The 25,049-nt window shown below is 43.9% G+C and overlaps 1 protein-coding gene across 1 annotated transcript; it reads right to left on the minus strand.

Moving 5' to 3' along the window:
- Positions 1-172: 172 nt before the first annotated feature.
- LOC142498885 (uncharacterized) lies at positions 173-22,034 on the minus strand. Its single transcript, XM_075607508.1, has 11 exons — positions 21,921-22,034; positions 12,705-12,796; positions 10,980-11,106; positions 10,197-10,310; positions 9,586-9,705; positions 7,823-7,927; positions 5,908-5,991; positions 5,558-5,665; positions 4,368-4,478; positions 3,083-3,751; positions 173-2,018 (listed from the first exon to the last, which is right to left on the minus strand). Exons 2-11 carry the CDS (start codon positions 12,726-12,728, stop codon positions 1,711-1,713), a joined length of 1,770 nt encoding a protein of 589 aa, XP_075463623.1. The 5' UTR covers positions 12,729-12,796; positions 21,921-22,034; the 3' UTR covers positions 173-1,710.
- Between the last annotated feature and the right edge of the window lie 3,015 nt (positions 22,035-25,049).

The raw sequence follows: 25,049 nt of genomic DNA on the forward strand, positions 1-25,049 counted from the left end.
CGATTTAGGTCCTGAACACACACCTGTAACTGCACGAGGAAAAGACTATTAATTATGCTCCTGTAACTTAATAGTTTAAGATCAGCCCAGTATTTAATTAAACGACTTATTGAGCCATGGCAAGACTGAAGGTGCAAGATTTCATAAAGTACCTAGACGAAGTACCAATATATTGAATGCTTTTTTTAAATTTATTTATTGACTTTCTGTGCAAACAATTTAACAGTATTTTCCCAAAATATGTAAACCAGTGGATTTTGCTAAATAAGTTTCTAGCTTTCATTGTCTAGGACAGGGATGGCCAACTCCACTCCTCAAGAGCTAGCTCAAGAGGTCAGGGTTTCAGGATATCCCTGCTTCAGCACAAGTGGCTCAATCAACAACGGAGCCACTGATTGAGCCACCTGTGCGGAAGCAGGGATATCCGGAAACCCCGACCTGTTGGTAGCTCTTTAGCACTGGAGTTGGCCACTCCTGGTCTAGGATATAACCCAACAGTATAAAAACATTCTATCTAATCCTGGCTTGGCCATCTTCAATTCGATACTGATGCCGCCAAGACCACTTAGCGTTGAGTTGAACATATATAGTAAGTGCACAGTCTTTCTAAACATTATGCAGATCTTTGGGTCAACTTGCTCATTACAGTAAGTCATATTATTTCATTTGATATTAAACGGAACGCCTCGGCTTCAATATTTTGCTACTGCACACAATGCATTGCAAAGACTTAAAAAGAAAAACCTACAGCAAAAACACAACCATAAACACATTAAGGCTTATTTACAGATGTGACAAGTCTCAGTGCCTTCGGTGCCATGCGTGGTTACGGCACTTTAGGATTAACGTTGGGGGAGGAATTCAGAAACATGGTCCCCCCGCAGCGTGGTCGCGGCAGCCACTGTCCCCGGCGCTGCCCGCTGTTGCTTGTACGTCCGCGATGCTCAGGACAGTACGGCCTCGGATATAGTAGGAGCGTGATGGAGCGCATGGCGTCGGGCGCACCTGCTACAGAGGTGATCCGTGGCCTGTGCAGGAGACGCGATGGAGAGGCATGCCCCCGACTTCACGTGAGCGGTTCGCCCTCATTGGCTGAACCGCGCACATGACCTGGCCGTTCCGCGACAAAACCCTTTTGTTTGCGCCGCCCGAACTATGGACATGGCCTAAGTTTTGCTACATCTGTATAAAGCGTTTCACACAGTGCTTCCCAAATTAGAGCCCAGAATATTTACGAGGAGGGCTCAGTAACACACTTGGGAGACACAGGGGGGCAAACAATGTAGTATGTGCAAGAAAGGGCAGCCTGTTTCCTGCATCAGTAACCCAACTCATATATTCCATGGGGAATCCTTATTGTATTCAATGGGATTTTTTGTGGACCCAAATCTTAAACATCTTCCCTTGTGCACCAAATACAAAAAGGGAGGTACCACATGTAAAACCTATGCTTTTGGTGGGCCCCAGTTTATAAACATTGAGGACCACTGGTTTAACTGTTTTTATGCTGTAACAATGTCATAATCGCCCATATAAAAAAAGAAAGTTTGGCATGACTTTCTCAAAACATCATAAGGGTCCATGGCCTTGTCATGTAACGAGACCACCATAAGGGCACTCTAGAGGTTAAAGAAAACACTAGGAAAGCAAAGTCTGTCTTTTAACAGTCTGATTAGTCCCTGGTCATGTGTAGCTGCTGATGCAGTTGTGTTACACTATCCTCCCTTGCAAAGCGGCCCGGTGGTGCACGTAGCCTTCAGACCTCATGCACAAGTCTAGCAGTGCCGTGTTGCATGTCACTCGCAGGCAGTGGTTAGTGTACTGTTTGGAGAGGCCGTAGTCATGGGACAGGGTCTTCATGTAGTTGCCCAGGGTGTTTTTGCCGACGGGTGTGTTGCAGTACCAGGAGGTGGAGTGGGAAGGAGCGGTTGCTTTGGGTCTCTGCCAGAACGCGCTGTGACCCGGATGCAACTTCATTAAGTACTTCTCAAAAGAAAGCACTGGACATCTGGGATTACCTGCAGTAAGGGAAGGGATTGTAATGACATTATGTATCACATTGGCAAATTGCATTATCGCCCTATTTCCAATCTTGCAGGCCTGTAACTGGGTGATATTCCGATTTATTATTCTTTACCATTTTAGAAGCTGTAGTAATACCAGGGTTAAACCTTAGAGGTGGTTATAGAATTGCCTCTGAACTAAAAATCCAAAGGGCCATACAGTATTTGCCAAGCGGTGCTATCCCATAATATGCCTTTTGATGCCGGAATGCACTTTATGGACCATTTACTTGAACAATCTGCAAGGTAGTCTTATGAAATACTGTAGTACTGCTTAGTAATTATGGGCCAACATTCTTTGGCATGAAAATGCTATATGAATAGAAATGCAATTATTCAAACAGGAAAAGCCCAAACGACTCAAAATGAAGAGTGATTAAACAATCTAAGTGATCCGAACCTTTCCCTATAAAAATGGTCGGTGCTGATGGAAAAAGGCTGTTCCAAGACCAGAAAATTGCGACGAAAAGAAAACTAGCGCAACATTCTTTGCATATTATTTTAAGGCGCAAGTAAATGTCTGCCCTGTAGAGCTTAAAATGTCATTTTCTGGTGGCTGAGGCCCAGCAAGATAAAGTTATTTGCTCAAAGTCACAAGGAGCAGACACTAGGATTTGAACCAGACTCGTCTGCTTCAAAAGCACTGATGTTACTACTAGACCATGGGTGTCCAACTCCAGTTCTCAAGGGCCACCAACAGGTCAGGTTTTAAGGATATCCCTGCTATAGCACAGGTGGCTCAGTTGAAAATTGAGCCACCTGTGCTGAAGCAAGAATATCCTACAAACCTGACCTGTTGGTGGCCCTCGAGAACTGGATTTGCACACCCTTGTTATAGGGTGATACATGTTAATTGCTTAAAAGCGAATACACTTCTGGGGGCTTTGAAAGCTTTTGAACAACATTAAATCTATGAAGATCTACCTTGCTGGTTCATTAAACAGTAGCTCAACCTTCAATTCTCCAGTGACTAGTTTACAATTATTGGAATTGCCATATCTCCCCATCTTCTCTCATACCTTTCAGTTCATACATGCGTGGCTCTTGGTCAGCCATTGACTCCACTGTTGGGTATCTCGGGGCATATCTTCTCCTAGCGCACACGTACTTCAGACCTCTAGAGTCCATGCAGATCTGGAACTCGTCCTTGCTAAACTCCCGCAGCTTCTCCCTCCCTCTGCTGCACAGATGGAGCATCAGATCCACAAAGACTTTGTGCTGCAGTCCCGACGGGGTGTTCATGTCACAGCTCTCGTACAGCTTCTGGAAGTCCTCCTTGCTTAACGGCTTCTTGTGCTGCACTTCTCCCTTGCCCTCGCTCTTTAACTGGGCGAGCACTGCAGCCAACGTGCAGTTGGCATTCCTGAAGGTGGAGTCATGCAGGATGTCCATCCCGTTGAGCCGGTAGAAATGCTTCTGAAGTCCATAGCGGAAAGAGATGAGGGATTTCCTAGCGTAGTAGTCACCACTGGGTTTGCGCACTCCTACGTAGAACTGGCAGAGCACAGCGTTCAACTGCTCCTTATCGTACTCTTCCACCTGCGATAGTAGAAGTTGTCTGGTCCGCAGGTAATCTTTGAAGACCGACAGTGAGGTTTTGATGACTATCTTGGTGTTCTTGCAGTCTCTGTCCTCTGCTAGTGGCAGAGTTCTGACTGGCCAGCCACGAAAACGTGTCCCACCAGGCCCTACAGAGGAGGAGTATACAATGTATATACAGTATAGTGTGGAGAAAAAAAACTGCTTAAGTGAAGGGTGTTAAAAAGGAAGACACAAAGGAGCCTCCACAAGGGACAGGAGACAGTTGCACAAGATACTGTAACTGGTAGGACCGAGCCATAAAAGGAACTCACAAGCATCTGTATTGATGACTAACACTAAATCGTGCCTTGACATGCTAAATCTCTTATCCTGCATGGCTGACATTTTAATTCCTTGAATAGCAGGGCCTACCAACATATTGGAAAGCAAAAGCACTGAAGCTGCTCTAAATGGTTTAATGGTGTTGTCATTGCTTTTCATGAGAGTGAACCTGGTTTGAATTCGAACTCATGCATGTTATTCAGCAGCATATTAGGTGGTGAAGTGCAAAGTACTTATCACACAACCATTTGTCACAGGTCTGGTTAACTCAGGTGCATGGACCAAGCTGTGATCACTACAAATCAGGGTTGCAAAACTACAGTAACGAGGGAGTCGGCCTGATGTGATATCTCTGTGTAAGGAGCTTTTTCAGCACATTTCTATCCTGACCTAGGATTAGACCAGTAAGGTTGTACCCCCTTCCTTGCCATTTGTACTCACCCGTCATGCAGCTTGATAAAGATTCTTCTGTTTTGCAGTCCTTCGGGGTGGGAGCTTGAAGCACACACTTCTGCTTCAAGCACGGTGAGCGCTCAGCGTCATCAGCTTTTACTACGGTTTATAATTAGATTGGGAAAGAGATTTATTAGAAGAGGCAGCCACTACATACAGATGTTTTCTAGTGGAATAGGACAATATAGCACAGGAGTGCCCACCTCCAATCCTCATGGGCCCCCAACAGGTCAGGTTTTAAGGATATCCCAGCTTCAGCACAGGTGGCTGTCGTTGACTGATTGAGCCACCTGTGCTGAGGACTGGAGTTGGCCACCCCTGCAGCCTGTTAAAAATGAATATGCTTTCTATTTACTGTGTCCACAGAAATCACCTGTTTGACTAATGATAGTGTTGTCATTACTTTACAGTGAAAGAGCAAAACAATCCCCCTCTAGTTTGGAGGGCCGACAAAAGGCATTAGGAAAAGGTTGTAAATACACCCCATGAAAATGTTATATTTAAAAACACTTATGGGTGTCAGATTTATATTTTAAAAAGGCAGCAACCAGCAAAATGTAACCCCCAGTGTTTTTTTTACATAGAATTGAAACAGGGGGTCTCCTGAGCAGAACCCCGTGAATTTCCGCAGCGGAACCCCCATACTTCCAGAGATACATACCTCCAAAGTAGGTGCCGGTAGCTGTTCTGGTTCAGCAAACAGGGCTTTCAATTTTGCCCTGTCACATGGTCCAATAGGAAGCTGCACGGATGATGTTACAGCTTTCTATTGGTAGCCGAGGAGAGCAGCCACCGGCACTTAATTTGCAGGTATGTATCTCCAGAAGCAGGGGATCCCCGGAGCTGAAATTAACGGGGTTTCGCTCCAGGAGACCCCCTGCTTTAACCCTATATTATAAAAATAAAACATTCACAAAACAATTTGCCCCCTGAGATTGCCTTTTTAAGTGTGGCTGATTAAAAGTATGGATAACATGTATTCCTGATGCTTCTATTTTCTTATACAACAACAAGCCCACCCCACCAGTTATGCAAACATATCAACATCATTTATCGTCTCATATAAAAGATTCACACAAAAAAAAGATATCCAACGTTCCGGTGCTGGAAGCACCTTCATCAGGATTGGAGGTGCTTCTGCTTTCTTGGCACATGGGACTTTAATTCATCAGACTAACCGGTGCTAGCGTTACTTTGACAGGTGTCCGGCTCGGGGACGCTGAAACACGCAGCCTCCTCCTCTTGCTTAATCCACAGGACACTGTCAGGTGCGGAAATTGTATATTCTGTAAATGGATGGGGGAAAAATACACCCTGAAGAAGATGGTACAACTGGCTGAAACTGCGTCCTTGTACGCCATGTTACTTAATGATAACACAATATAACCCATATTGAATGGCGGTGTCGCTGAAGGAATCCCAACATATCCCACCAGCGGGAACAATTAAGTCGGATACAACTGTACAAAGTCTCTTCATTTAATGTGTGTATGCTGCACTCCTTTTTACAATTGCTTCTCTTGCGTACCTGGACTGATCAGATACAATGGGGGCTCCACCAATTTCTTTTGTTTTTTAGCGTTTCTTGTACTTTGTTGATTGTGCAAAGAATCTAATAGTTTTAGGAATGCAAAGAGAATATAATTACTATACATTGGAAAGAGATGCAACGGTGCACAATTCTTCATTAAAGACGGAGCTTTTTAATTTCCTTAAAAGGTTATTCACTCGAAATTGATGAATATAATAGATGTGTGGCGAGCCCCTGTTGGACAGAAGGCTTAGATTTGAACTCTGATAGATTAATACAGATTTAGATTTACTTATATATAATCTATTGAACAGAGATGACTGGTATATATATATATACAGTGTTCGACAAACCTATACATTTGCTCGCCCCGGGCGAGTGGATTTAACCCCCGGGCGAGTAAATATTGGCCCAAGCAGCACACGTTTGGTACTAGGTGGCGAGTAGATTTTTTTGTGTGGCGAGTAGATTTTTTGGTGATTTGTCAACCACTGTATATATATATATATATATATATAATATATATATTTATTATATAAATAATATGTGTAGAGGTATCTGTACCGTGTTAGCTGAGCTTAATAATTAAAAACGAATAGACGATACCGTTCTGTGGCTAACTAAATGCTTTTATTTGTGCAAGCTTTCGAGATAAATTGATCTCTTCTTCCAGCGGTGTTACAATGGATAAAGCAAGAAAGGGTTTCGCTTAAAAACACTGCATCTTGGAATGTATCTGTGACTGGAGCCAATCCCTCCCCCTGTACAGTATGCAATTTATGACTTAAGGTGTTAAATGGTCCCTGAATGTAAGTGATGTAAGAGTGTGTGTGTGTGTGTGTATGTGTATGTAAATATAAATGTATAAAGCATCCACAGTTTATACAGCGCTTTACAAAAGGTGTGTGGAGTGGGAGTGTATAACAATGGTGTGGGTAGGTGTAGAAATGCAAGAGGGTGTTGCATTACTATTAGTGTGTGTAGATACTATGTGGTCCCCATTGATATATAGGGATAGAATTACATTGTGTATTTGTATGTGTACGAAACAGCTGTGTGCATTCATATAGTGCAGTATGTACAGACATGGCCTTTATCACTCATGGGAAGACAGTTTTCTTAGTAGAGACTCATGAAACTGCAGTCTTGGTTTAGGCCACTGCTAAGTGTCCCAAACAGTTGCACACATTTGTATTCATGCAACCGTCTCTCTTTTGGTGTTCTAAGATTACCTTATGAGTATGGTCACCTTCAGATCGTTCATCTTATGGCCAGAGTCAGAGAGATGTTTCGCCGACAGGACTGTCTCTTGTTCCGCGTGTGATGCTGTAGCGATGCAGATTCATTCTCTTGTTTAGCCCCTGTCCTGTCTCACCTATGTAGTAGCAGCCTCCTGGGCAGTTAATGCTCATGATGAGGGCTAGGCTCCAGTCACAGATACATTCCAAAATGCACTGTTTTTAAGTAAAACCCTTTCTTGCTTTATCCATTGTAACACCACCGGAAGAAAAGTGTATCTCGAAAGTTCGCACACATAAAAGCATTTCGTTAGCCACAGAACGGTATTGTCTATTCATTTATTATATATATATAGTCATGTGAAAAAGAAAGGAATCCCTCTTTAAATTCTATGGCTTTACATATCAGGACATAATAACAATCACCTGTTCCTTAGCAGGTCTTAAAATTAGGTAAATACAAACTCAGATGAACAACAACACATGACATATTACACCGTGTCATGATTTATTTAACAAATCCAAAGCCAAAGTGGAGAAGCCATGTGTGAAAAACAAAGTACACCTTATGATTCAATAGCTTGTACAACAACCTTTAGCAGCAATAACTTGAAGTAATCGTTTTCAGTATGACTTTATCGGTCTCTCACATTTCCTAATAATAAGAATCTTACCCAGTGATTGAGTGCAACTGGCCTTAGAGTTCTGATTGTCATTAAAATAAGGAACTTCAACTTGCTTAACCCACAGAGATGTGTCTGGGTGGAACACAGGATCACCTATGACACAAGCAGAAATACATGTAATAGTTATCTTTAGAGACGTTCACTTGAATATTTGGGGATTTTCGGTTCTGGTTTTACCTAAAGTCCTTCAGTTTTGGGAAAATGTGATTTTGATAAAAACGTTCCATTCGAGTGTTTGTAAATCCCAATCTATTTAGCAAAAATAATAATACTAACAATGTGGTTACCTATTTTAATAAAATAATTGAAAACTGTGAGTGATTGGAACTAATAATCAGCAAAATGCTATTTCATGGATTAGGTGTCATCTTCCAATAGACAGACTAGAGGTGTGAGCACAACTGGAATGGACTGGTAGACGAGTAGAGACAGGTCAGATGGTGGTATCTCTATGTCCACACACACACACACACACACACACACACACACACACACACACACACACACACACACACACACACACACACACACACACACACACACACACACACACACACGCACATCACCTCTCCATTGATGATGGTATGCCTCTATATACAGTATTCACAGAAACTAAACTGGAAGTCCTCAAGCTGATCATAAATATGAAAGAAATATCCTGTAATATATTGGTAGTTACCCCGTTTATAGAAGGAGCAGTTCCTCCCAAAAAAAACTACAGTATCTAGAAAGTGAGCTCAATGTAATGCACTTTAAAGCAGATTAGCAACCTTACTGTACTTATTTTTTTGTTTTTTTTATTTTCATGTAATATTTAAAAGGCTCAAAGCCTGCGCTAGAGTGTGCTCGTGTTTCTCGTCACTTGATTCCCCACGGCAGGCATCAGAGCGGTTTTCCATGCAGACTTTTAACAAAATGGTCTCATCCTGAGCCTGTCGGATAAATCTTTATCTGCACTTTAAGTGAGACGAGGCTCAGGAGCCAGATAAATCTGCACTTGTTTTTCAGGAATATAAATAATTTTAAAAAAAACAAAGTGTGAGCGGGGAAATCTAGAGGTAAAAACAAAAACCACATTGTACAGTGCTGTTTAGAAATGCAACAGAAACATACAAGGAAGATTCAAGTTATATTGCACCAAAACACGACGAGTAGTTTAACACTTGTGCGTTGTTTGATGGCAACCTTTACATAATGCCAGCCTCGCAATACTTTACCTGTAAATGTTCAGATAACAAACACTTTATCAGACTGCCCAATGTATCATTTTCAAGGCTAAAAAACAGCCAATGTGTTGTCATTCCCTGCTCCTCCATCAGACCTGATCAGGACTCCAGCGTGTACTGAGCGGTTCCCAATCATACACAGTGCATCATTCTCTGCTCCCGGCCAGGTCATTTGTAAACCATCACATACAGTATATATTTATGGGGGTGTATACAATATATTTATGGGGGTGTACCCCCATTACAGTGTTCAGGCTCCCATTCAGTGCTTCTGATATAGATCTCATTGGTTTCCCAGTGCATCATGCGCTGTGCCAACACAAACATTATATGGGGAGATACAGTGTGTGTGTGTGTGTGTGTGTGTGTGTGTGTGTGTGTGTGTATTACACACACCCTGACATTATGCTTTCTACTGCAAGCCCAATTTATTCACTAGTCAACTTTCACTGTTTCTAGCAAGAAATCAGCATTGAATATAATTGTATATATATATATATATATATATATGGACAGTGTGACCACCTGTAGCAAATACCACATGGCTCAAATTCTCCGGTCTTTCGGCACTTCGCCTCTCCTTCATATAAGGCTCTTCCCGGTGCTTTATTTGGAATAAAATGTCAGGTTTCACATATGGATCTCCTGCAACAATCAAACAGTTATCCCGTTAAAAGGTGCTGCATGCACAGAGTATTCATTGCTGCGCTGTCAACACAAGCTGTTTACGTGATCTGCCTCTGAGTTTCTAACGGTTTGAAAATGATGTAGTGCCTAATTGGGTTTAGTCACATGCAGCAAGTCATGGAAAAGTGGACTGGATGTGTAATGCATGGAATCAATGTCATATACAACTGTGTGTCACTTCTAAATCCATGTATGCTACCATGGCTGTCAAAAAAAGAGAAAGAAAAAAATAAGGCAGGTAATGTACTTTAATCACACCGAGTTCATTTTTAAGAGACAGTATGTACTTTTTGGGTGGAACTGCACCCAAAGTCGTAGTCATCCAGGTATTGAATCACCGATGGTGATCGGTGTAGGTTTTCTGCAGTTTGATATCTTTTAATTATGGTGTAAAGCTCAGCATCAATCTAAAATGTTAAACAAAAATAAATAATACAATAATTACTTACGTGAGTTACTTTCAGATCGACATTTCTTCCTCACAGGGTTGTGGTGGTTGGTAATAAAATCCTCTTCCTGTAGTTTAATTTTGAATAGAATTTCAGGATTTGCTATTGCGTAACCTGTATTAAAAAAAAAACAAAGTAACGTCACCCATTCACAATAAGGACAATGTTACATCTAACCTCCACAGTGAGAACTATGCAGGAATGTAACTTTAATCTAAAGATTATTTCCTGATTGCACAGTAATGAACAAAGACGCACAATCTGATACTTTTAATGTAAACGCATTACCTTTAAACAGTCCTTTATGTCACGTCCTACTGGCCAGCCAGGAAATGTCTGACCCGGAGGCCTGTATAAAGGTAATCCCTCCCCTCACACAGATCCGTGGTTTTCCGGAGGTAGGAGAGGTCACATGATGGCGTTTTTAGCAGACAGTCAGGGAACAATCCGATTGGTTACTCAGAGAGTAGGGAGGCTTCCTCCCTCTTTGCCCTTTTCTCTGCGTGCTATATTTGGGGAGAACACTAGTTTCTTGGGTCACAGTGGCAGGCCGCTTACCTTTGTGACACAGGAAATGGTTTCCCTTTTCATGCTAAAAAAAAGTCTCTCAACCTTCATAATGAGGAATTTTCACTCAATTGTTTTAAATGTATTGAATTCTTTGTGAAAATCTTTGTGAAAATCTCTTTAGAAATGACAAGTAAAGTGTTTCCACGCTATAAGCAGTTGTATTTTGCCAGGATTGCAGCTTTTATAGACACAGTGCAAGTAAGAGAGCAGTACCCAGTGCTGTTAAAGCTCCATGGATCTCCTTCATCACGTTCCTATAGAGCTCCTTCTGCCATCCTTCTAACAGCTCCCACTCTTCCTCTGTGAAATGGGCAGCTACATCACTGAATATTACAGACATCTAGAATACAAGAGCAAAGGTTAATAGTGCAAAATATCAAATGCATATCATTGGGGATAGATAGATATATAATCAAAAACGAATTGACGATACCGTTCTGTGGCTAATGAAATCTTTTATTTGTGCGAGCTTTCGAGGTACACTGTTCTCTTCTTCTACATTGTTCCGGATTGGTAATTTATTTCCATCTTTACCTGGTCTTTACATGTGAATAATTTCTACTATTATCAGTTTTTGTGGATGTGTTAGCAATGTATATATATATATATATATAATATATATATATTATCTATTATATTTTTGTATACGCTTCAGTGCTTATTTTTGGCTACTTCGAGTAAGGTCACTTATTCTGCGCTTGTCAGCATGGCCTGAACAGCAATACCAGCTCCCTACCTGTACCGAAGCATCGATAAATGGAAAAAAGGTAGTGCTTCACTTTAAGTACATTTTTGCTTTACATACATGCTCTGGACCCATTGCGGGGTATGCCTGTGTTTGTGTGTGTGTGTGTGTGTGTATATATGTATGTATATATACACACACACACACACACACACACACACACACACAAACACAGGCATACCCCGCAATGGGTCCAGAGCATGTATGTAAAGCAAAAATGTACTTAAAGTGAAGCACTACCTTTTTTCCATTTATCGATGCTTCGGTACAGGTAGGGAGCTGGTATTGCTGTTCAGGCCATGCTGACAAGCGCAGAATACATACATATATACACACACACACACACACACACAAGATTGTCTGTCTGTGCTTCAGACAATCTCCAAAAATGACATCTCCCAGCTTTTAACGCGCAGGCACCAGGGAGAAGCATCCTCACAGGGTGCACTGTGCGTGGCTCGTCTCCGAAGGTCATGTTACCTCCTGGCAAGACAGGGCTTGATGAGCTTTTTTTTACACACACACACACACACACACACACACACACACACACACACACACACACACACACACACACACACACACACACACACACACACACACACACACACACACACACAATACAAAAAACTTTGTTAAAGTGTAGTTAAGATTTGTAAGCAAACCCTGGATGCAAAAGTTCCTGGACATTTAAGGCGAGACCCAACCTTAACTCCCCCCATGCTTTGCTGATGTCATAATACCGTACATGACATCACAAATGACATGATCCCATCACATCAGTGAATTTGCGGTGGATAAAGCCATGTTAACCTAATGGTTATTGGATGAAAATTATGTTGATTTCAATCTCACGGGATGGGAGCCAATAGGAAGCCGCAATGTCATCCGCCGTGGTTTACCCATTGGTCCATGTGCCGCGGAAGATTTAAGACTCATGGAGAACCTGCAGCACCTGCAGAGGTATTATAGAAAGCATGGGATCCTGGAGCTGAAAATACGTGGCTCAGCCCTGCAGACCCCCTGCTTCATACCTCTTTAAAAAAACGTGTTCACAATGGATCGGGGCGCATTTTAAACACAGACTATCTCTGATTTAATTCACACGAAAGGGGCTGCAAATGAATCACTTTCTGGGTGACTTTTAGAAGTTGTGTGTGATTTTTTTATTTATATTAAATCGGAATATTTACCCGACACGTATTCTCCGCTGACATTATTCTTTACAGTTTACTTTCCTTCACAGCAGTATTAAAAACACAGGTCAATAGTTACACCAAACAACCTACGGAAAAAGAGAAGAGATATTAAAAGTGATATCTATACAATAGCGGTATAGGACCAGTGTTCAAAGTGTGTAAATACTGGGAGGGCTGTTACCGTCTTGAATGTCATTTGAGGATAATACTACTGTATCAGTTATCAAAATGGTTGGCATGGCTCGGTTCCGTTGCTTGCAAAGTAATTATGAAGCGAAATATATTACTTCCCCCCCCATAACACAAACCAGTTACTTTAACCCTTTATGTGCGAGAGGGGTGGCGGCACCATACAGTCACGTGCGCACAGATAAACAGTCACGATTTATTTAGGTTGCGATTCTCACTCTTTCCAGATCCCTGTTCGTGGCCAAAAAAATCCCTACCTTGTTCCCTCCCCAACATTCAGAGTAGAGTGAAATATGTTGTATATTCCTTAACATCTCTATAATTTATAATTATGTTCTGAAGTTCTGTATAACTGTTATGTAATATAATGCCTATAATTGTATTTTATCGGATTTTCGATCCTCCTCTCTCCGGACTATCCCTGTTACTTACTTATTCCTTTGTGGTTTCAGTACCTTCCCCCCCCACGCGTGTCCTTATTGTATATGAATTTTTTTTTAATAATAATTCAAGAGTTCCAAAAAAATGTTTTACAAGTGGTCAGGTCAGCACAAGTTTCCTTAATTCGGAAACGGAAGAGGGGCGAGTCCTCCTCTTCCCTTTGCTGCAGATCCCGTGCTGCTCTGCTTGGAAACGCAGGACACGATCGAAGGTGTTTTACAATGCGCATGACATAGCTACTACATCATAGGACCCCTGGAGTGCCGGAACCATGATGCAGTGACCACGTCTTAGTGCACTCAAAGTTCCACGGCCTCTTTAAAGCAACAATCCACATTTTTGTGTTTTACTGTACCCAAACCCGCTGATTCGTGGCCTTCTGTAGTTGTGCCGGTAGTCTAAAGAAAATATTGGAAATATGGTTGTGGGGGTCACCAACAGAGAATCACAACGTCACCTCCCTATGACATTGCATTCTTGTATTTCCCACGGCAGCGAGACTGGCACCCCCCTCCACCCCACAGACATTTAGTTTGTTCAGGGGTTAAAAATAACTAACTCGGGGATGCGCATGCGCGGCAGGTTGGAGATGATGGTGTAATTGCACAGCTCCACCAACCGCCGGCAGAAAATAGCTATTAAAATATACCAAAACCGATCTTGGAAATTTTTTAAACAGCACTAAAGACCCATAAACATTCCCCGGATCAGCACCTACGTCCAGAAGAGATATGGCAGCAACGAGGCAAAAGACCCGGCGCAAGTCAGATGTCCGGGCCTACTTCACCGGCCAGGGCAAGACCGGAGCAGCAGAGCTGTCGGCAATATCAGACTCTGACTCAGCCCAAGACATGGAGGGAACGGCGGCGGCTGCGGAGCAGTCCAAAATAATAAAAAAGAAGATCTCTCGGCTGCTTGTTGATTTAAAATCCTTCTTTAGAGGAGAAGTGGAGGGGCTCCGGAAAGATATCCTCCAGATTGGGACAAGGACAAATGAACTGGAGGAGCGGATGGATGTCAGCTCTAAACAACACGAAGAAACTAACTCACGGATGCAAGTCTTAGAGGAGAGAGTGACTGAGCTTGAGTCCCGCCAAGAAGATAGTGAGAACAGGGACAGGCGGAATAACTTAAGAGTCCGGGGGATCCCTGAGGAGATACTGGACCCGGAGGCCCTGCTGACCCGATGGATGGCATCTATTCTTCCGGACAAACCGGAATCCGACCTGAGGATGGATCGGTGCCATAGGGCCTTACGGTCAAAACCGATGCCCTCAAATCCCCCCAGAGACGTTATCCTGCGGCTCCACTACTTCTCCATAGAGGAGGAGGTGAGCAGGATTGCCCGAGCCACCCCTCACATCACCTACGAAGGCATTACCCTTACGGTGTTCCAGGACTTGTCCCCCCTCACTCTGGCCCGGCGGAGAGCAGTAGCCCACGTCACGAAGGCATTAAGAGACCGGGAGATCCGGTACAGATGGGCTTTTCCATTTGCCCTGGTGGCCATTAAAAATGGCCGCTCACATGTGCTTAAACACCCATCGGAGGGGGACCTCGGACACGGCTACCGGTGGAGCCCAAGAGGTGAACAGGGCAGACATACCACCGAGAAGGTCGGGATCCTCTTCCCCAAAGGAAAGGAGGCAAGAGAAGGACGGGGGGGGGGGGGGGGGCAAGAGTCCTTAAGCCACTAATTTAATAAAGTTATTAAAGTTATCTTGCGCCTGTTGCGGAAAATAAGAAAGTTTTTACCCCATGGAACATTCGAGCTAGTTGTGGACTGCGTCGGTGTTAAGCTGGCAGGATAACGGGGTCTGGACAATCGATTCCAATCCTATGGAACTAACACCCCTTCTCGGATTCTAAAATGGCTACTTATATCTTACCTGGGATGGAGGACAGGGACAGGGCGCGAGGATTTCCATGGCGGCGGGGTTTTTGGCGGGAGAGAATGCTCCGCGAGCGAGGCCCGCCCAGGGATCTGCCTTCTGTTCCGTCTTCTCCCCGTGAGGATCTGCCTCCGACTGAGCCCGCCTCGCCCAGCTTGGTGACGTAGCTGAGCCGGATCTCGCGAGATCGGAGGATGAGACGCAAACAGCGGAAACAGCGGAAGTCAGAGGGACGGCCAGGAGGATGCGAAGACCCGGAAGTGGAGCGGTACTCCCTGGCGGGGGCGCGCGAGTTCCGCCACTGGGGAGAGGTGTATGAAGAGGTGGAGGGCTGGAGACGGGAACTTTGGTTGCGGGACAAGGGTCAGAGGACTCAAAATTTAGAGGAGGTCGGCCGCAGAGGTAGATGTGGAGAGGTTAGGAGCGCAGCGGAGACCCAGGAATAAAGCAAGCACAGAAGCGGGCGGAGACTTGTAATGGCGTTAGGGGGCCCAGAAATAACGGATAACGCTAAACCTCTGTCAGGAAGGGGAGAATATATGCGAGCTTCACTACATGAGAGGCAGCTTGGGACAAGGGTATGAAGGGCACCAGAAGGGAGGGAGGAGGGGTTGTCGATTTAAAGGGGTACTTAAAGTAGGGTTAACAGAGATAGTATAGGGAGAGAAGAAAGAGGAGGGATAGGGGTAGTTACGGTTAAAAGTTGTAGATAGTTAGCAGTTAGGTTTTGGTTAAGCATGACTGTCGGCGGGTGGGGGGGTAGTTGCCACTGCCTGCAGGTATGTGCGTCGACTCCAGGAAGATGGGCTTGGCCTACTTCCCTGGCACAGACCCGGATGTCCATGGCCGGTGTACGGAGCCATGGAACTGGATCGGGAGGGAGGGGGGTCCAGAGAGAGAATATCTCTACCGGGCAATGAACCCGAGGTCCAGTGGGACCAACACGGTTCTTTTTGTTTTTATGTGTGCTATGTATATGTGTTTTTCCCTCATGTTTTATCCCTTCCCCACCCCAACCCCAAAAGGCGAAAGACAGAAGAAGCTCTGCAGATGCCAGCTCTACGGCTCACAAGTCCGTCAAGAAATCTTGGGTCTGGGTAAGCGCAAGTTTGATTGTAAACTACTACTACACGCACACCTCCTTATACAATGGTGGTAACTTTTATATCACAAAATGCCAAAGGGCTTAATAGTCCACAAAAGAGGAGGGTCGCCTTTTCGGAGTTTAAAAGGAGAAGGGCAGATGTAGTCTTTCTCCAGGAAACCCATTTTAGTTCACGGAACAGCCCAAAATTCCTAGACACACATTTTCGACAGATATACCTATCTTCGGGTGAAGAGAAAAAAAAGGAGTAGCTATACTGATACATAATAATACACCCTTCCAGGTTGAAAAGATCAAACGAGATCCTAAGGGACGATTCATTGTCTTGGTAGGACTCCTCAAACAGACTAGAATAACATTGGCCTGTGTATATGCACCTAGCGAAGGGCAACCTTACTTCTTTGACACATTCTTCAGGAAGCTACAGCAGTGGGCAGAGGGACACATAGTCTTGGGAGGGGACTTCAATACGGTCATGGACCCGAGAGTTGATCGCTCCTCGTCTCAGCAACCCATGAGGAGGGAGGGGAATGTCCCCTTACTGAAGGGACTAAAACAACTCGGTCTCGTAGACATATGGAGAGAGCAGCACCAAGGAGACCGTAGTTACTCCTTTTATTCCCATCCCCATGACAGCTACAGTAGGATTGACCACTTCTTTGTGTCTGGCAGAATGGTCCCACAAATATCCGACACAAGCATACATGATATTACATGGTCGGATCATGCATCAGTAGAGCTAAGATGCAGTCAAATTGGGTCTGTTAAACCGGGAGCAAACTGGAAGCTAAACGAATCTATAATTAAAATACCGGATATACAGAAACAAGTTAAAGCAGTTAAAGCTGAAATTTCGAACTACTTTCAGACAAACGAAGGCAGTGTAGAATCCCATTCTATGTTATGGGAGGCTCACAAGGCCACAATACGAGGGGTACTAATTGGTATAGCTGCGGGTAGAAAAAAGAGAAAGGAAGCCAAATTAACTCAGCTATATCAAAGGTTACGCGAGCTCTCTACACTACATAACCGGACAGGTAGAGATGATACATTGAAGGAGCTGAAGGATGTTAGGATTGAACTAAATCTCCTCCTTACCTCCAGAGCTGAGAAAGACATGAGTTGGACGCAGAGGAAGTTTTATGAGAAAGCTAATAAACCGGACACTATGCTAACCACCAGACTCCGCAATCGGAAACCAAATTTTAATATTCACTCTATTAAGACAGCAGAGGGGCTGGTCTCATCTAACCCCAAAGTTATAGTAGGGGAGTTTGCGAAATTCTACGCACAGCTATACAATGGGGAGAAGGTGGTTCACAACGCTAAGACAAGCAGTAAACTGCGGAAATTCTTAGCGGACGCAGCCCTGCCACAATTGACCAGATTGGAGCGAGAGGCAATCCAACGCGACTTTACAGGGGAGGAATTGGCAGCGGTAGTGAAAAATTTAAAGACGTCAAAAGCCCCAGGCCCGGATGGGTTCTCCAATCTGTATTATAAAAAATTTATCGGAGTCTTAGCTCCACATATGCTCCGGCTGTTTAATGGAGTATTAGCAGGAGAGCCTTTCACAGGACAGATGCTCCAGGCGTCAATCTCGGTAATTCATAAAGGGGATAAAGATCCCACAAATTGCCAAAGCTATCGGCCAATATCATTAATTAATACAGATGTTAAAATCTATTCCAAATTACTGGCCAACAGATTAAGTGTCATCCTGCCGAGGCTAATCCATCCGGATCAAGTTGGCTTCATTAGAAATAGACAAGCGGCCGACAATACTAGAAGGATTGTAGATATAATAGACTTTATAGGAGCCAACGAGATCCGAAGCGTAGCTTTAAGCCTAGATGCGGAAAAGGCCTTTGACAGGATTGACTGGCCATACTTGGAGTCCACGCTTGGAGCATTTGGGTTCGGAGGCATATTCCGGCAGGCAATCAAAGCATTATATGCCGCACCAGCAGCTAAGGTGGTCCACCAGGGGTTCCCCTCGGACTTATTTCCAATTAAAAGTGGCACGAGGCAGGGATGCCCGCTATCACCCCTGTTATTCGCCTTATGCATCGAGCCACTTGCAGCACAAATTCGGAACAACGCTGATATCTCTGGAGTACAAATCCACTCCCAAGAACACAAAGTGGCTTTGTACGCAGATGACATTATTCTAACTCTTACTAAGCCGCTCATCTCGTTACCCAATCTGTTCGAGCTTCTAGAGCGTTTTGCCCAGATCTCTGGATTTAAAATAAATCAGACTAAATCAGAGGCTTTAAGCCTTAACATCCCTAGAGAGATGGAGAAGCCGATAGAACTCAATTTTGAGTTTAAGTGGCGTCCCACATCCTTGAAATACTTAGGAGTGCATATCACAAAAAAGGTAGGCTCTCTATATCAAGCTAATTATCCCAGCCTGTTGAGGACTCTCAAAAAAGAGCTACAGGATTGGAAGGAATATGGTATTTCTTGGTTGGGGAGAATCTACAGCGTCAAGATGAATATCCTTCCCCGAATTCTATATCTGTTCCAAACTCTTCCGATAGCCGTGGTACGAGCAGACATTACAGGGCTCCAAAAATCAATCTCACAATTTATTTGGAATGGTAAAAAACCACGGATTAAAGTAAAAATGATGCAGAAAGCTAAGGAAGCTGGTGGCCTGGCGGTTCCGAGCGTTATATCCTACTACAAAGCGGCGCAGTTGTGCCAAATTACGCAGTGGCATGGAGATCCGGAGCTCAGGCGGTGGGTGGCGCTGGAGAGAGAGATATGCGCCCCGCTTGAGCTCAAGGACCTGATCTGGTACCCGAGGACACGGGTGAAGGATGTACTCATTCCGCTGACCTCTGTTCTCAACTCTCTCGGTTTGGGAGGCCTCTAAAGGTAATCGCTCGATAACCTCCAAACACACACTGATGGCTCCCTTGTATGGCAACCCAGACTTTGCTCCTGGTTTAGCAAACAAGAGTTTCCCGCTATGGCGCAAATTGGGGATTAGACGATTGAAGGACCTGGAGGGTAGTGGTAAGATTAAATCCTTTGAGCTATTACAGTCGGAAACGGACATACCTAACACTGAATTTATGAGGTACCTCCAGGTTCGGGCATACTACAACACACACCCGGTGAGACCACCGTTAACGAATTTTGAACAGCTTTGCGTGCGCGGTGCAGACACGCGGGGACTGATAGCTGCCTTATACAGAGGAGTGGTTAATACTGACACGGACAGGACAGCCAAACCCCGTTTTATGGTTCAGTGGGAGGCGGATTTACAGGGCACATTAGAGGACGAGGTCTGGTCTGCGGTGTTTAAGGCCGCAGCTAGTAGCTCCATTTGCACGACATTAAAGGAGAACTCATATAAGGTGTTGTTACGCTGGTATCTCACCCCAGTTAGATTAGCAAAATTCATCCCGGGCTCTTCCCCGCTCTGCCCTAGGCAGTGCGGGGAACAGGGGGATTTGGTTCACATGCTGTGGTCTTGTCCGAAAATAGTGCCTGTCTGGATCCAGATCCGAGATTGGCTACAAAGGATCTTCTTGGGGCTCAAAATTCAGCTGGACCCGTGGCTATTTTTATTAGGCAAACCTACAAATGAGGTATCTAGATCGGGTAACAAGCTGATAGCACACTTTGCTACAGCTATGAGGTGTGAGACCGCAGCATTGTGGAATCAGAACGCAATTCCTTCTATAGCTCAAATTAGAAACAGAATTTGGTTCATATGCCGAATGTAGAAGTTAACGAGCTTAGTTAACGACTCGGGCGATAAATTCGAAAAGGTCTGGTCATTATGGCTGGCACAGACTGATATCCAGGGGGTGAATGATGCCACAATATGGCTTTGATAGATATAGGTGAGTTCTCCTTGGATGGGTGGCTGGGAGCTAGATATGACGGACGGACGGAAGGGACCCCCCCAGGGCTTAGCGACATACTAAATGAATAAATAAAAACAAAAAAGTTGAAGTGGATCTATTCCAGGGACCTCTGTGAGATGATGAAGGGCATGGAGCTAGTAGTTGTGATGCATTGCACCTGGAAACACGATAAAGGTGGTTATTCTTCGCCGATCCCTTCCCCCCCCTCCCCACCTTTCCTCCCCTTTTTTCCCCGCTGTCGTCATTGGTCTGTTGATGTCTTGTCCTGTTGTCTCCCCATCATGTGATCGTTTTGTGTGGTTTGTCCTCAATAGTTCGGTGTATACTATGAAAAGTTATCAACATCTTGTATTTTCATGTTTGTATGCACAAAAAACTAATAAAGACAAAGTTGAAAAAAAAAAATAACTAACTCAAGCGGGGGAGGGGGTTCCGAGAGGTTGGGGGACCACAAGGTCTCAGAAGGATTCTTACTTCAGGTAATTATGCAAAAGAAAATATATATATATATATATATATATATATATATATATATATATAGATATATATATATATATATATATATATATATATATGCAAATACAACTGTATGCTCATCTGCATGTCTCAGGCACGTCTGCAACCCCGCCTTTCCCCATTATCACCCAGCACACAGCACTTCCACTGCAGCAAGGGATTCTGGGAAATGACATGCAAATGAGCACACAGTGTCACTATATATATATATATATATATATATATATATATATATATATATATATATAATGTTATATGCTTTTGAAGCAAAAGGTGGCACTGTGTGCTCATTTGCATGTCATTTCCCAGAATCCCTTGCTGCAGTGGGAGCACTGTGTGCTGGGTGATAATGGTGAAAGGCAGGTTTGCAGACCTCTCTAAGACATGCAAATGAGCATACAGTAATATTTCCATTTGCTATTGATATATAATATATATATTGAAGGCAAACCGAAATAATTATAGCACCAGCTGCTGCTTTAGGCTGCACTTATAGTGCCGACGACAGCGATGCCACGTCAAAACAAATGCAATGCCGCCGGAGCGCGCGCTAATAGTAAGCGCGGAGCGACGGCTTGGTCGCAATCGTTGGAAGTCATCTCAATTTGATTTTTCCACCGACTGACGTCGCCGGCACTATAAGCATAGCCTTAATCACAAGCCCTCTAACATTGAATATTATGTACATTTTAACTTCTCTGTCAGTGTGGGATACAGGAGCTTACAATCGTGTGTACCTCTCATAAAGACACCTTAATCCATGTTTACTATATTCAAAGATCATTTTACCAATAAAACACGTGTGTGTGTGTGTGTGTGTGTGTGTGTGTGTGTGTGTGTGTGTGTGTGTGTGTGTGTGTGTGTGTGTGTGTGTGTGTGTGTGTGTGTGTGTGTGTGTGTGTGTGTGTGTGTGTGTGTGTGTGTGTGTGTCCTTTAACTTGCAGAGCCTTTATATGATATCATATCATATCACGTTGATGTAACTAGCTGAAGGGTCTGTCCCTCAACCAATAGGAACAGGCAGAGGCGCTGAGCTCACACACAGGGTCAGAAATAGGTGCAGCAGGGTTTAATAGGTTAAATTGGTACTAACATCAATAATAAGGTACAGGTGTGGGGTATGTAATGCCCGAGGCTTCCCCCCTATAACAAGCAGGCGGTGAATCCGCACTCTCTTTACCTCCCTGGTCCGGTCATCAAGGATAGGTGAGCCGAATAAATCCACAGGTTATGGGGGCTGCCATGTTGCACTCACTGAGCATGCGCAGGAGAGATACTCTGATCACATAGCAACATACACAGAGGCTGCTGTGAGCATGCGCAGAAGAGACACTGATTACACTGGACCCTCAAACAGGCAGGGTATTCATCTTCTGAGCATGCGCAGAAAGGAGACACCGCATAGTACTGCAGAAGGTCCTGGGCACAGCGTTTGACCCTAACCTCACAAATCAATGTATGCACACATGCATGAAAAATAAACCTTGTACATTAAGATTATTTAAAAGTAGACCAAGTATATATATATATATATTTGTGAATTTAAAAATATATACACATAAGTCAAAAACAAATCTAAAATGTGTCAATGCAAAAAGGTAGCTGTAAATACTAAATATAACATGTTTATATTATTGAGATATTTATTATAGAATATCTTAGTCACTGATTTTTAATATATATATATTATGCTCTAGTCTATTTTACTCATGAGAGAAGATATTACAGTGATGGATTGATTCTTTTTTTCTCAGTCAATATTTTAGAATTCATTTTTTCTTTTTTTGTTACAAGGAAAACTGTTTGCATCCACCAGATAGAAACAAAACATTTAAATTGGCCCGTTTTCTGGCCAATCCAAGAATTAACTACATCCGTAACTCCTGAGTGATGCAGGAGACAGAAGTACAAACTCACAGACCAATATTATAATATCTTGTTTTTCTCTCCATATATAGCACCAATAGTGTATACTGTACAGTGCTGTGTATATACAATAAATCCCTGCCCAGATGAGTTTAGAATCTGAGGCACAGGGAGATTGAGTGATTTGCCCAAGATCACAAAGAGCTGACCCTGGGATTTGAAGCACCCTCTGCTGCTTCAAAGTCAATGTTATGGTTTCAGAATCAGTGCCTTTACTCACTGAACCAGTCCTTCTAAGGGCTGTTATATAGTGTGTGCAGCCGTGTGCGTGTGCCTGTGCGAAGACGCGTGCACATGCTGCACATGTTTTGTGTGTGTGTGTGTGTGTTTTCAAATAAATAAATCCTTTAACAATTTTTTTTAATAACATTGTACATAGATACACACACACACACACACACACACACACACACATATACACATATACACACATATACTTACATTTTCAGCGGCGCAAATTCTTTCTTTTTTTCATCTTCCCCCCTGTCGGCCGGTTCCACTCTCCCTGCCATGCGCGTGCGGCGGCGCCGCCATTGTAGAAAGGCTGACTAACGTCAGCCAACTATAAATGCCGCGCACGCACGGCGCAGCAAGCGCTGGCGCTATAGAACGGGCCTAAGGAAGGTGTCATCTTATTCTTATCTGGCTGTACAATAATGACACAGATTAGGTATAAAAACACACGTCTAGGTATGTTTAAAAAGAAATAACATAAAAAGAGAAAATGAACAAAAGTGGTGTATTGGAAGTGTATATTGAGTATTGATGGGGAACCTCTATCATGTAAAAACCTTCAGCATCTGAGATTCCCGAGGGATAAGTTGACTCTGCATACCTGTACTAAGCAGGCCTGACGCTGCATAGGTTCCAAGATCACACTAAATCGGGCATATCCCTGTGGACCATGATGGTGGAGTTTGAAATTGTCTTCTCACTGCAAGTTTCAGCTCCTGCCCACATCTGCTTCCCTGACGGTCTCATCCTTTTACTGTAGGTCCACTTCACCTTTTCTCTTCACTCTGTCCGAGCATTGCTTCCATTTATACATGTGTAGCAAGACTACACTAACTGTCTTCAGCGCCACCACAGTGGTCGCAGCACCGAAGGATTTACGTTGTGGGATGGGGGGGAGGGGGAGTCCAATGCTGAAGCATGGACCCCACACAGCGTAATCGTGGTAGACACTGTCTTTGGCCGCGACGGCAGGTAACAGTAAGTCTTACTACATCGCTAAGTACATTCTCCCACTCCATATTCCTTTTGGACGTTGAATACTAATCCTTCCTCTCATCACTTACCCCCTCTCCTCTTAGTGATTTTAACTGCCACATTGATGACCCCTCTCTTTACTCGGCAACCTGTTTACTTTCTCTTTTGGTCTCCAACAAGATGCTACCTCCAGACCAGCACCCACAAGGATGACCATCTTTTCTTAAAACTGCTCTTTGATTTCTCAATCTCCCCTTCCCCACTCTCGTGCCATCTCATTTTCCTTCTCACATTCAACATTCAGATTCTCCCATAGCAACCTGCGTTCCACTGACTTTCAGTGATTTGGAATCCATCTTAAAATCTAAACTTTCTTCACTACCACCCTCCTCTAACCCAAACAGTCAAAGACAGAGAAGAGATGGTATGGGTAATGACTTCCTTAAGAAGCGTTCAGCGCAAATCCTGCAGGAGAGTATAAAGCGTGTATGTGTTGTGTGGCAGGACGGCCTCGTGGCAGGGTCAGTAAGACGCTACAACATGGTGTGAAGTTTCACTATAGTGGTTTTATTATCCACCCGGCAAGTGGACATCAGGGGTACTGTCTCTTAAAGTGAAAATAAAGCATAAAATAAATTACTATTCCCTTTAGGGAATCTAACTCAACTTTACTGTGACCCTGTCTAACAGGGCTGCCAGCTAATCTGGTTCTCTGCCCAAAACATATTATCTCATGGAAACAAACAGTCTTTTAAATATTGCAGAGTCTTATGTATGGCTTATCTGTTTGCAGGGGATTCCTATCCCGGGGTCTCTGTGTCACTCCTTCAGTCCTTGAGGAACGCCGGTTCTGGGGAGCAGGCTGTCCAGTCTGTGGTGATCTTTTATCCTGGGCTGGGGTCCCAGCAGGTCCCAGCAGCCGAGCTTCTTGCAAGGCTGGGAAACTATTGCAGCCAGGGTCCTTCCTAGCTGGGTGGAAGCCTCTCTACCCTCCTGGGGAAAAGCTAACGCTTCTTGTGCAGGCTACTTCCTGCCTTTTGAACCTTCACTTAGGAGTGCTGTCTTAATTGGTGCCTGGTGCAGCAAGTTCACAGAGAGAAACTTAACCTCCTGCATACTGGAACCTATCCTCTCTGCTAGCTCTCAGTGTTTAGTCAGGGTTGGGGCGCCACGT

This window comes from Ascaphus truei, chromosome 7, assembly GCF_040206685.1.
Source record: "Ascaphus truei isolate aAscTru1 chromosome 7, aAscTru1.hap1, whole genome shotgun sequence".
Lineage (NCBI taxonomy): Eukaryota > Metazoa > Chordata > Amphibia > Anura > Ascaphidae > Ascaphus > Ascaphus truei.